Source organism: Trichosurus vulpecula, chromosome 4 (genome assembly GCF_011100635.1).
Source record: "Trichosurus vulpecula isolate mTriVul1 chromosome 4, mTriVul1.pri, whole genome shotgun sequence".
NCBI lineage: Eukaryota > Metazoa > Chordata > Mammalia > Diprotodontia > Phalangeridae > Trichosurus > Trichosurus vulpecula.
The window spans coordinates 173,127,798-173,141,537 of record NC_050576.1 but is presented as its reverse complement, the minus strand read 5'-3'; the positions used below and the strand labels follow the sequence as shown (position 1 = coordinate 173,141,537).

General features: G+C 42.6%; 1 protein-coding gene across 1 annotated transcript in view; it reads left to right on the top strand.

Moving 5' to 3' along the window:
• ANKFN1 (ankyrin repeat and fibronectin type III domain containing 1) overlaps positions 1-13,740 on the top strand; it is a 186,037-nt gene that overhangs the window by 133,302 nt on the left and 38,995 nt on the right. Inside the window, 2 exon segments of the mRNA XM_036757943.1 lie at positions 6,968-7,134; positions 12,078-12,228. Of these exon segments, the coding sequence (XP_036613838.1) occupies positions 6,968-7,134; positions 12,078-12,228 (318 nt within the window).

Below are 13,740 nucleotides of genomic sequence, written 5' to 3'. Positions count from 1 at the left end.
AGAGGAACAGTTCATTCCTGTCCTCTGGACATTTCCAACAGTGTTCTGCTCTGACACTAACATTTACTAATCTGCTTCAGTCCATTGCTGAGATCATTTTAAGGCATGAAGGACGGGATGTATTCCCCCAGTAGGAGTATGTGCTCTGAAAGGTTCTTCCTGTGGTAGAAAAGGTTTACGTCAAACCATCCGTAGGCTCGCACTCCATTCCTGCTTTTTCTCCATTCCGTCATAACCAGTAATACAAGTCAGTAAGGAGGCCCATGCAGTTAACTTGGAGAGGCCGTAATAGGAGATGGCCAGAGGCAGAGTTTTAGTTTTGATTGTGTCCGTTTTTTACCCTGCGTGAAGCTTTAAGGGAAACATAATCACTCAATCAACAAGTACTTATTAAGCACTGACTGTATGCCAGAAAAAAAGGCAGAAGCCAGTCCCTGCCTTCAAGGACTTTATATTCTCATGGAGTATGCCTAAATACATATATGTGCACACACACATATATGTACACACATATATACAGATATGTGTATTGTATATTATTTATCTTCAGTTCTACAGAAAGTATAAAAAAGTACATAGAGAGTACATAGAGAACGGGGTGAAGGAGAGAGGTTAAGAGGGAGAAAGAGGGAAAGAGAATATATATACATATATATATATATATATATATAATAGAACATAGAGCATATGTGTATATACAGAGAGTGAAAGAGAAAGAGAGAGTAGAAGAGGGAAGAGAGAGATGGAGTGAGAGAAAGAGGGGAGAAAGAGAGCATGCAAAATACATCTAGCATAAATGGAAAGGAACCTAAGAGGGGGTGGCCCTAGCAGCTAGGGGGACCAGGAAAGGCCTCCTGCATGAAGTGGAGGTTCCACTGAGTCTTGAAGGAAGCAAGGATTCCAAGAGGAGAAGGTGAAGATGGAGAGCGATAGAACAGAGGACAGCCAGGGCAAAGGGGTAGAGACAAGAGGTGACACTTTGTACATGAGAAACAGCAAATAGGCTGGTACAGCTGGATTACAGAGTGAGGGGAGGGGAAGAAAGAGTCAGAAAACCATAAAAGAATCAAATCTCTAACCTTGGTCCCATTAGCACCACTGGGTCTGCTCTGACCAATCAAGCGATCCAGCCCACTAATCTACTTAATTCCTAGCCAAAGGGGTGCCCAGTATGAGTGTGTGTTTCAATTTTTTGTTCTGTTCCTGACAAGCCATAGTGTGGGCCAGGAAGGCTAATTGGAAAAAAAACCAAAGCCTCTAGATCAGATTTTATAGGATTCTGATTCATATGAAATTGATAAAGAAGGCAGAGGAAAATCCCACTAGCCCATTCACAGACTTCTTTTTCATCATTTATAAACACATGCTCAAGGAAACATTTAAAAAATCATAATCAATTGAGCTTTTACGGGGTGACTAATACACTAATCCCCAAAGGAATAAACTGAGGTCTGGGCTACCTTGGGTTTTCAGTATTGCTCCCAGAAATACCATTCAGGCCCCAGCATGATATAATACCTGGTTTCTGCTAGACTTATTCCATTAAAAATGTGTTACAGGTGCAGAGAAATTCCAATCTGGGCAAAGGTTGTTAGAGAAGGAGACCAAAAATAGAGGCAGGATCATGTTTCCACCGAGATCCAAGTGGAAAATTTACCCCTGCTGACTGGCACATTCCTGCCTGATGTCGTTTTCTCTCTTCCCCTCCAAACCCTCCCCCCATTTTGCCCCACCCCTTTACAGGTCATTTTCTTGGGGTATAGAACCACTGGGGCAGGTTTCCAGGCAAGCATCGGCACTCCTGGAAGTGAGGTACTCATTACGTGGCAAAGGGCCCAGCCAAGGCTCAGATGTCAGCATGAAGCTGGAGATAAGGCCTAGTGACTTCCAAGATCCCAGGCAGGCTGGACAGTCTCCACAGTGCCTAACATGACTAGCATAAACTGTGCAGTTTGCCCCCACCCTAACATATACACACCCAGAACACTCCCACGAGGCTCTTAGCTACTTGCTTAGTTTCCTATTGAAAGTGTCACCAATTGTGGGTTCCATGATGGAATAGCCCTCTTCAGGTACCACAGTCTTCAATAGGACTGTTGCCACGGCCACAGTGTTGTGGTTAGTTTGATGCATATACTTCTGAGCTTCATTTTCCTCATCTATAAAGTAAGGATAATATTGGAACCTCTTCCCTCATGCATTTGTTGTGGTAGAAATTCCATTCAATTTAACAAGCATTTATTAAGAACCTACCATGTTCAAAATGGAGGCAGCTAGGTGGCACAGTGGATAGAGTGCTGGGCCTGGAGTTAGGACCACTCATCTTCCTGAGTTCAAATTTGGCCTCAGACACTTCCTAGCTGTTTGACCCTGGGCAAGTCACTTACCCCTTTTTTCCTTAGTTTCTTCATCTGTAAAGTAAAAGTAGGAAAAAGAAGGAAATGGCAAGCCACTCCAGTATATTTGTCAAGAAAACCCCAAGTGGGGTCAGGAAGAGTCAGACATGACTGAAACTACTTGACCATAACAAAAATGCTCAAGGCGTTATGCAAGGTACTAGGAATAAAAAAAGTCCCTATCTACAAAAATCTTAATTCTACCAGACCAATAAGGCAATGGATGCAAATTACTTTGTAAATGATAAAATGCCATATAAACATCCACCATGAATATTAGATGTTATTTTCTCCAAGTCTTTCTCCTTTTGTTCTTAAATTGTGATTATCAAAACTAGATACAATACTCTGCTTAGCTAATCTTTCCGGAGGAAAACTATAGTATCATAGATTTAGAGCTGGAAGGGATCTTAGAGGCCATCAAGTCTAACCCTTCATGTTACATATAAGTAAATTGAGACACAGAGAGGTTAAGTGACTTGTCCCACACATAGTAGGTGTGGATTTATACTGGGGTCTTCCTGACTCTAGGCCCAACACTCCATCCAAACTTCAATTACCATGCTCTTCTTTTGCCACAAGACCCTTTGAGAATCTTCTGCACTTAGCATAGTGCCAGGCACATAGAAGGTGCTAAATAAGATTGATTGATTGATTGAGTATGCCTGCCTATCTCCCAGGCTTCCGGTGCATTCATGATATAACCAAGTCACTAAACATCCCCCCAAACTACCATAAGAACAACCTCCTCAGGCCTGCTCTTCCAGGGACAAATCTTTTCTCCCCCTCCCACACCATACCCTTCATCCCCTCACCCTCCAGCTCCATCCCAATTGACTTGACTCACTGTGTCCCATTATGGGATAAGTTGATCTATTAACTTGATAAGTCTATCCAGTGTACAAATTTTTTTTGTTTCATCAAGGATTTCTTCCAGATCATGCTGTCTCAATCCAAAGAAATGACATCAGTGATAGGAATTTCAGACAGCAGCATGAGATCAACAAATCTAACCTGAGGGAAACTAATAGGATCCTAGATTCATGTTAGATTAGAGGAAGATGGGCTTTTCAGTGACCCTCATATTGCATGACATCACATAAGTGACTATATATAATTCACATTTACATAGACCAGCACTCCTTTAAAAAAATAGTAATAGTTTACCTGTTTGCAGCATGATACCAACCTGCTGCATCACAACCGTCACTAGATTTAGGATCAGAAGAATCCTGGTCATCACATACTGGCTGTGTTACCTTGAGTAAGTCATAGCATTCCAGGAGTCTTGGTTTGCTTATCTTTTGAATGGGGATGATATCTGCCTTACAGGATTGTTGTAAGGGTCAAAGTAGAGCTCTATGGAAATATTTTGCAAACTATAAGGTACAGCATGAATATACGATTTTAGTATCCCTTCAATTCTACAAGCCAATAGTACCTACAGTCACAGTTGATCATGACTCAACACTTGAAGACTGGCAAAGTAATTGGCATTCATTAACCCACTTGATTCTCATGACAAGCCTGTGAGGTAGGTGCTAGTATTACCCCCCTTTTATTTGAGGAAATCGAGGTTCAGAGAGACTTGACCAGGGTCCCATGCAGTGCCTAAGACAGGATTTGAACTCCATCCTGACTCCAAATCCAGTGCTCTATCTACTATGCCGTGCTATCTTGCGGGCACTCATAAGATTGCTTATTGACCCTTTGTTGTTGGCATTAGGTCAATTTTCAGGCATGTCTAACTCTTCCTGACCCCATTTGGGGTTTTCTTGGCAAAGATACCATTTCCTTTTCTAGCTCATTTTACAGATGAGGAAACTGAAGCAAACAGAGTTAAGTGACTCACCCAGGGCTGAACAGCTGGTCTGAGACCAGATTTGAACTCAGGTCTTCCTGACTCCAGGCCCAGCACTCTATCCACTGCACCACCTGGCTGCCCCATTATGTCGAACATTTAACAACCAGCTCTCATTAGAGCTGGTTTCAGGACAACCCTGGTTAAGTGACTAGTCCAGGATAACGCAGCTACTAGGTGTACCACTTAGAATTTGAAAGTCTTCCTAAGTTTAAGCACAGCATGAACTGCACCACCTACATGCCTCTCAAGAACAGAGCAAAAAAAATGGCTAATTGGTAGTTGAAACCCCAAATTAATAAGGAGATAGCAAGAGCCTCCGATGAATCAAAGCCATCTGATTCAGATGAACTACATCTTCTGGTCCTGAAAGAACTGATGAGTTTGACTGCTTAGCTAATATCAAGGATCTCTGATAGATCATGGAGAACGGGAGAAGTGCCCCCAGGTTACATTGACACAGTGCCTAGGTGGCACAGTGGATTGAGTACTTGCTTCAAGTCAGAATGACTTTCCCTAAGTGACCCTGAGTAAATCATTTCATTTCTTTTCATGAAACTTTTCCAGTTTGTAAAATGAGACTGATAATAGAGCCTATCTTCTAGGGTTGTTATGAAGAAAAATGGACATAACATACCCAAAGTGTTTGCAAACCTTAAAGTGTACATTGATTGTTATTTTTGTTCTTTATTGCCTTTCCCATTGACTGTGAGTGAGCTCTCCAGTGACAGAGACGACTTTTAGATTTCTTTTATGTAACCTTCCCCCTATGGGTCCCCATCCCTGCCTCTTCCACACAGTAGTGATTCAATACCTGATTTATGGATACAGGTTGACTCCAAGAACTCCAAGACTGTCTTCCTGATGGCAAAGACCAATCTTGTCACAGATACCTCACAGAATCATAGACTCTCAGAGTGGAAAAGGATGGACCACACAGGCCATCTAGTCCAACCTGATCCTAGCTCTGAGTCCCCTCTACAATATACCCAACCAGTAGCTATAGAACTTCTACTGGAGAAGGGACTCCCCACACCCCATGGTGGCCCATTCTTTGTAACTACACATATACTTAGGAAATTTTTCCCTACCATGTACAATTTCATTGAAATACCAAGAAACAACTGAAATCTGCCTTCCACTCTTATTTCTTCCCCCAAAGTGAAACAGAACAAGTCTAATTCCTCTTTATCTTTTCCCCCAAATCCGCCCAGCTTCCAAATTGTCCTAATATTACCAAATGTACCACTATCTTCCAAGTCACTCAGCTGGGTGGGTATCACCCATGACTCCCCGCCCACATACCCAATCTGTTGCTAAGTCTTGTGACTTCTACTTTCCCAGCATCTCTCTTAGACTCCCCCTTCTCCCCTCTGATGGTGCCACCACTCTGCTACAGGCCCTCATCACCTCACTCCTGGACCATGGCAATAGCCTGGTGGGTCTCCCCTGTCTCAAGTCTCTCCCCATTCCAGTCCTTCTTCTACTCGGCTATCAATGATCTTCCAAATGTACAAGTCTGACCATGCCATGTCCCTACACAAGCACCTCCAGTGGCTCCCTGTTGCCTAAAGGATCAAACACAAAAGCCTGTTTGACTTTGAAAGCTTTCACAACCTGCCCCCTTCTAGTCTTTAAACTTTACTTATGCTTTAATGGCCTCTACATACTCCTTGATCCTGCTCCGCTGGCTTTCTTCCTCTTCCTCACATGACACATTCCAACTCCATGACTTTTCACTGGCTCTCCCCCATGCCTGGAATGAGCTTCCTCACTTTCACCTCCTGGCGTCCCTGGCTTCTTTCAAGACTCATCTCAAATCCCACCTTCTGCAAAAGTCTTTTCCTGGTCTTCCTTCTCAATGCCTCCTCTTCCCCCCCACTCCACCTACTTCCCTAAGCAGTCACCTTCCATTTGCCCTGTATATATTTTGTATGTACCTGCCTGTTTCCATGTTATCTCCCCCACCACCACCATTAAAATGTGAGCTCCTTGAGAACAGGGACTGATTTTTGCCCCCTTTTTTTGGTATCCTCAGCACCTGGCACAGTGCCTGGCACACAGTAAGCACTTAATAAATGCTTTCTAATTGCTGTTCTGACTCTTTCACACGACAATCCTTGAAAAAATGTGAAAATGGCCATCACGTCATTCCAAAGACTACTTGTTTCTTGACTCAACATCCCAGCTCCCCAATGGATACTCTTACAGCATGATTTCATCGCCCTCCTTTTCACTTTTTCTGATTGTTCTCCAGTTTAATAATATCTTTCCTAAAATAGAGTTCCCAGAACTGAACCCAGTATTCCCAACATGAATTGATAAGGGCAAAGACTGGTGAAATCCCCACCTACCTCTTTCAGGGCACTATGACTTTCATTAAAGCCTAAGATTTCATTTGGGTTTTTTTATTTGTTTGTTTTTGTCTGTCATCAGTCAGTTAGTCCACATTTATTAAGCACCTACTATGAGCCAAGCTCTGTGCCACATCACACTATTGACAAATACCAAACTGAAATCTGCTTTTATTTCCCCCATCCTGTATCTGTTGACTTTTTTAACCCAAATGTAAGACTCTACAAGTCCCCAACAATGATGACAGCAATTTTGATTTCTCAGCCAAATTGTGTTAGTGAGCCAACCGTTCTGTGACTGAGTCTCAGCAAGGAGAAAAATCCAAACGTCCTTGTGAAACTTTTTCTTCCCTCAGGACATCTTGTCCTACCAGAAAAGGAGCCAACAGCGTCTCCCCCCTGGATTGTACCTTGGTTACCTGAAACTCTGCAGTTCTGTGGATCAGATCAAAGTCCTTGTCACCCAGAAATTGCCCAACATTCTCTGCCATGTAAAGATCCGAGACAACAGCAATGTTTCCAAGTGAGTTATCTGGAGTGGTTTGGCGGGGAGGGTGAGGGGCTCTTTCTGCCAAATCATTCATAGAATTCAATGATTAGCTATTACTGAGATGAACCATGGGCAAGAGAACTTCCCCAGGGCAACATTCAAGCTAGGTCCTCCCTAGACTGCAATAGGGGAGATGCCCTGAGGGCCTTGAGAGAATTGCCCACATTCATTGTCTTTTTCCAGGAATGAGGAACAAAAACAAGGACAGGAATCTTTTGAAAATGCCCTAGGAGCTTGGCATTGAGGGCATTTACCCCACCATTTTTTAAAAGGTTGCCCAGTTCTGGTGACATGAGCCAGCATTACAGCTAGTACCCAATTACAATTACAGTAATAATTCTCAGCAGCCCTTAGAGCACCTAGACATTTGTCACAGGTTTTGTGACTCCAAATTCAGAAATCTTTCCACTATACCATGATGCTCTCTGGTATTGAAAGGAAAAGGATTGAATCATATTCAATAGGGGAAAAAAATGAGACAGTGTACAGTGAGCCAAAAAGTCCAGTTTCTACCCTCTATAAAGGAAGGCTTTGGGAGGAATTCAATACTCCACCCTCCATCCCTCCAATCCGAAAGGAGAAGAGGCTAAGGGAGGTGGTGTCGCTCAAGGCTTGAGTTAACAGCAGGATGAGGAGATTAGAGGTGGTGAGCTTAACCTGGGAGGGGCGTCTTGTTCCATGGAGTTGAAACCAGGCAGAGTAGCAGATGCGGAGTGGAGTGAGCCATAGGCAATTAACTTTCTGTGGTCACATAGTTTATTAAATATAGCCAAATTGCAAGAAGAACTGTTAAGCCTTCTCATCGTTCATTATGTTACCCATTTGGCCCCTCAGAACTTTCTCTAGTAGCCTCTTTCCAGCATCCTCTCTTAGGATGCTGGAAGAATCATTCAGGAACACTCATTGCCCACTCCTGCCCCTACCATAGGTTAGAGCAAATATCAAGGGAAGAGGTTCCGTGTTTAGGGCCCACCTGTTGTTAGCTCTGCACACTAGAGACAAACAAGGCAAGAAGACCGATTGACTACTTGCCTTCTCATTGCCCTGGCAAGAGTATCAATAGTGACCAGTTTTGTCCTACTCTGGTCCCATCGACCACCCATGACTGTCATAGAATCATAGATTTAGAACAGAGGCCATCTAGTCCAAATGCCCTCATTTTATAAATAAGAGACTAAGACCTAGAGAAGTTAAATGATAGTGTGCCAAAGATCACATGGGTATTAAGTAGGAGAACAAGAATTTGAATTCAGGTCCTTGGACCCCAAATCCAGCAACCTTTCCTTCAGATCCTGCTGCTTCCCATCTGGCTACTCCCACTGCAACACTGGCCTCAGAATAGGTGCCATCACTGGTATGTAGCATCCTGGGCATTATGACCGAAGCAGTAATTAATGGTCACACTATCTGCCTGGTCCCCCAGCAGTTCTTTACCTCTGTCTCTGCTTCCCACGCCCAAAAAGAAAACCAACTGATATGCCATAGCCGAAGCAAATTCTTCTGTCCAATAATCAATCCGCTGATTTAGGGGCTGCCAGATCAGACAGCAACTAGTCCCCATACCTTTGCCTAGAAGCCCCCAGACACCATCTTCTCCTTCTGATTCCCAGGATAGCCATGCAAGAAGATTTCAGATCTCAAAGGCAATGGGGGAAGCATCTAATCCAATCTACCCACCATGTATAAGTTTCACTACCACTGTCCTCTTGAACATCTTCTTCCTGTCAAGAGCATGCACTGAGTATAGTTTTAAAGGTGAAAGTAAAAATAACATGGTGATCTTCAGAAGCATCTTATTATTCTTTTTTCTGATCTCAAATTACAAGTGTCACAAGGCCTGGAAGAAAATAATAATTTATGGGATAAAAGAGGAAAACATGACAAAAGAGAGAGCAGGCCTTGGAGCCAAGGAGACGTGGCTTCTAGTGCCACTTCAAATATGTACAGTCTGTGTGACCTTGGGCAAGTCACTTCACCTCCAATTGTCATAGCTAACTCTCTAAGACTGTAAGTTGCCAATCTTAGATGGTTAAACAGTGCCAATCTGCAGTAGTAGAGGGAATCTGCTCAACTTGGGGTTCCCTATACAAATAAATCACAGGTTCAGTCCCTCCACCCACCCTTCCCTACCCTGTGCCCATGCCTAGGAGGGCATAGAAGGAATACCAGTTTGATTTGTATTCTTTCTTCCAGTGTTAATCCTAACACATTTCCGTTGGTCACTAGTCACAGCTTGGTTTTCAAAAACCACAAATGCCTATCACTCTCATGACAATTCTACCACGTCACCCAGCAATGATGGTTGAAGGATGGCCAGCTAAGTACTTGATGTGCCCAGGAAAACTAGATGTTTAGTGGCAATTGTACCAACTTGGGGGGAGGAATCCTGGGGAGTGGGGGGAATGAGTCTGCATCTATGATGATATCAGTGTAGGGAGTTCCAACCATCAATGCCAGTTGGCCACTCATCTGTAGTACATCATGCTAATAGGTTTGGTGACTTGTCCATGGTCATATAGCTAATATGTGTGAGAGACAGGACCAATGTACAACATTCCCTCTCCTTGCTAACTTTTATTTTGTTTTAGGTCCCCCAAAATAATTTTGATCATTGGAACCTTTGATTTTTATAGTTCTATGTGCCAATCAAATACACCTCATTTTCAGTCTCCCTCATTACCCATAGAAGTCATGAAAGTTCATTTTCTGAGAGTAATCAGAGGCTAAAGGCATTTGTGACATCTGACAGTAAATTTAAGGTGGGCATGCACACAAATATAGTTTCGTTATCATTTGGGGCTCCTTTCTCACGGTACATGTTTCCATTCTCCTATATAGGAATTAGAATAGCCCAGTGATTATGAAAATAGAGACTTTGCAAAAGAGGTGATTGGTGAAAAGAATGTGTGCTTTCTGGTGAAAAGTTTATCCAGGAGTGGGGAACCTGCAGCCTTAAGGCCACATGTGGCCTTCTAGGTCCTTCAGTATGGCCTTTTGACTAAATCCTATCTGTTCTGTAAAATTTTGATTCTGTCAAAAGGCTACCCTTAAGGACCTAGAAGGCCACATGTGGCCTTAGGGCCACAGGTTCACCACCCTGATTTATAACATAATCAATTTGGCTCTCTGACCCACAGATTAGTGGCCAGGCTGTCATAACCTTTCACAAGGAGGCCCCACGTAGGGATTACATATGGGTGGGAAATTTGTCAGCACCTCCTTTTCCTTCTTTCTCAGGAGGGGCAGAAGGAGGGTTTTCCTTTGGGTATTTTAAGGGCATCTTGTCAGTCCTTGCAACACTAGAAAAGGAAAACAGGGCCAAATGAGAAGGTTTGGAAGCTGTGAGAAATAGGGTGGCTCCCAAGACCCCTTCAGCGATCTTTTCCCAGCTTCTTTGAACGGAAACATTTGGAGGACAGATCTTGGGATCCTAGATATAGACTTGGGAAGGATCTTAGAGATCATTTGGTCGTATTCCCTCATTTTATAGATGCCCAGAAGCCCAGAGATATTAAGTGATTTGCCCATAGTCACACAGGTAATAAGAGGCAAAGCTGGGATTTGAGCTTGGGCGCTTTGACTCCAAAACTAGCACGTTCCTCACAGGCTGCCTCCTAGGAGTGTGAGGATCAGATATGTTCCCCACCAGCATGACTGTTCTTTAACCTTCTCTACTGTGTGACTTTTGTAGATAGATGTTCATTGGGAGAAACTGCAAACCAAGCAAAATAGGGACAGTAGAGTTTGTTTGTCTGTTTTTCTTTTTTCTTTATTTTTTCAAATATGTATTAACTCTCCTTTTTAAAAAAAATTCTGCAGAGCAAACACACATTGACTGATGCTGTTGTTGAGTTGTTTTAGTCACGTCCAACCCTCAGTGACCCCATTTGGAGTTTTCTTGACAGAGATACTGAAGTGGTTTGCCATTTCCTTCTCCAGCTCATTTTATAGATGAGGAAACTGAGGCAAATGACATTAAGTGACTTGCCCAGGATCACACAGCTAATAAGTGTCTGAGGCCAGATTTGAACTAAGGAAGATGAGTCTTCCTGACTTCAGACCCGGCACTCTATCCACTGCGCCACACATAGTGCATCAAAATGAATTTGCCATTGGCCATGTTCAAAAGTGTACGTCTTATTCTGGATTTTAAGTAAATCACCTCACTGACAGGAGATGAGTGGCATGCTCTGCACTCTGTTTTATAATTGCAATCGTCAGAGTTCTAAAGGCTTTCAAGGTTGTTTTTCTCTATAATATTGTCATTGTGTAAATTATCTTCCTGGTTCTGCTCGCTTCACTCTGACTCAGATCATAGAAGTCTCCCCAGCATCCTATGAAACTGTCAAATGGGCAATTTGTAAGGATAGTTGTGCCCCTATTTTCCTCATTAAGTTGCTGGTTTGTGATTCCTCCTTTCCCTCCCCTTCCCCCCTTTAAGCATCTGGAAGAGAAAGGAAACCAGAACAGTCTCCATAGTTCCAAAGGGTCTAGAGTTGATTTGCCTCAGCTGGCACCAGAGTTCCCTATGGTCTCCCAATCATTGAACTAACCACCAAATGCCCTGAAGTCAAAGGTGGGGCTTGAGAGCTCTGTGAAGATCTGTAAGTAAAGAGCCATGGTCAAGAAGATAATTCTGCAATATTTCGAATCTAAGACCTGGGAATGTTCACACACGTAAACAAAAACCTGCCCCTTCCTAATCACATTGGGTTTGGTAGTGAAGGCGGCCTGAATGAGAGAGATCTAGTTTGGAGTTGTTTTTGAGGAGTAAACAGCTCAAGTTACACCTTCACAGATAAGTTTTCACCACCACAAATGGGTTATACCAGATTCTGCACATGTATTACTGTGAGTTCTCAGCTGTGTACTCAACTTTTGTTTTATTTCTAATTTTAACTTGACTCACCATGCAGAGATGAGTGGGAATGGATCCAGAAGCTTTCTGTCCCTGAATCTATGGAAAGTATAACTCCTACTTCTGACTGCCCCACTCAATTCTTCTCCTATGAACTCCAGATGGCAGTGAAGGCTCTCCTGAAACAGATCAATCTACCTCTGCACCAGGTAGTCTTGTTTACAATATGGATCTTCTTTGCACAAAAGGAACTCAGGCAGTCAGAACAAGAGTCATAGGTGTTTGTATGCTGTCTTGAATTGCTTTTACATATTGTTAATGTAACATCTAAATGAATAAATGTCTCTGCATTCTGTTCCTTTCCTCTTCTCATTAACTCTTACACTACAAACTTTTTCTCACCCTCCCCTCAAGGTCATCCGGTCCCTACTGGGACCAACCCAACCTAAAAAAACAAAACCAAAAAAAAAAAAAACGTGGTCTGGGTTCTGTCCAAGTGCACTTAGCCTCAACAGCATAGAAGAACCACGGACTTGTTTGGTGATTCAGATGCATTACTTCATAGCATATACACACATAGCATGTACACATACAGATAATGAAAAGCAGAGTCATAGCAAGGAATATCTGCACCAGAGACAAGTACCACAAACTGGGCATGGGACAAGCAGTGTAAGATATACCCCCAGGAGTGGAATTGTAAGAAATATGTAGAGAAGGGAGGAGGGGCAATAAAAGTAATTTACCCCCAGCTCATCATCTTTAGGTAGCTTTCTATTTCAAATATTTATTGCTGCCAACTAGGCACTAAGTTTTCTATTTCTATGATTAAAAAAAGTATGAATGCGATGATACCCGCTAAATTCAGTGTTCTCTAAATTTGACACCCTGAAATACAGCCCTAATCACCCCACCCTAATTACAGCTCTTTTAAAAGGTGGTTTTATTAGAAATGATATGCCATGGGCTCTTAGAATACTTGTTGTCAAAGGGTTTTCTGGTCCTGATCCAAATGTAGAAGTTCTATAACTTCTCATATTCAGTCTTCTGAGTTAATGTTTTAAAGATTAAGTTGACTTGGTTTTCCCCATGAAATATTCTCCGTCTTCCCTAAAGACAAATCCAAAGGATTCAGCCTATAAGCATTATTTTCCCAATAGTGGGAAAAGTATGTGGATGTGACCTTACCTTTAAAAAGCACAACATAATCATACACCTGTTGGGACTGACCCACCTTGAAGCAATGAGATGAACTGGTTAATTTGGAGAGAGCCCTTCTATCCCTGCCATAATCCAATTTTAAGTTGGAACTGCAAGGTCAACATAGCACTGTCACCAGTATGGTACAGAATGAAGCCCATAACCAGAGCTTGTCATGCTCACACACAGTGCCTTGCTCATTGTGTGTGCACAATAATAAATGTGTGTTGAGTTGAAATATTTGCAGAATGGATAGACGGCTGACAGCAGAGTCATTAAGCAGACAGCTATATTATTCCAGTTGGAGCCACTCTTGGAATGACGAACTACTTCTCCTTAAGATAGTCAATTCTATTAAAGGATTTCTTTGGCTTAGCAGGTTCGAAGAGGCTCACATTTCATTGGTGACTCTCTTGGGCTGTATATACATGTTGGGAGAAGGCTGCCTAACTGCATGCAACAAATTTTTTTTTTTTGATGCTAGTAAAATTTTCTCAGACCTTGGCCAGAAACTGCATTTT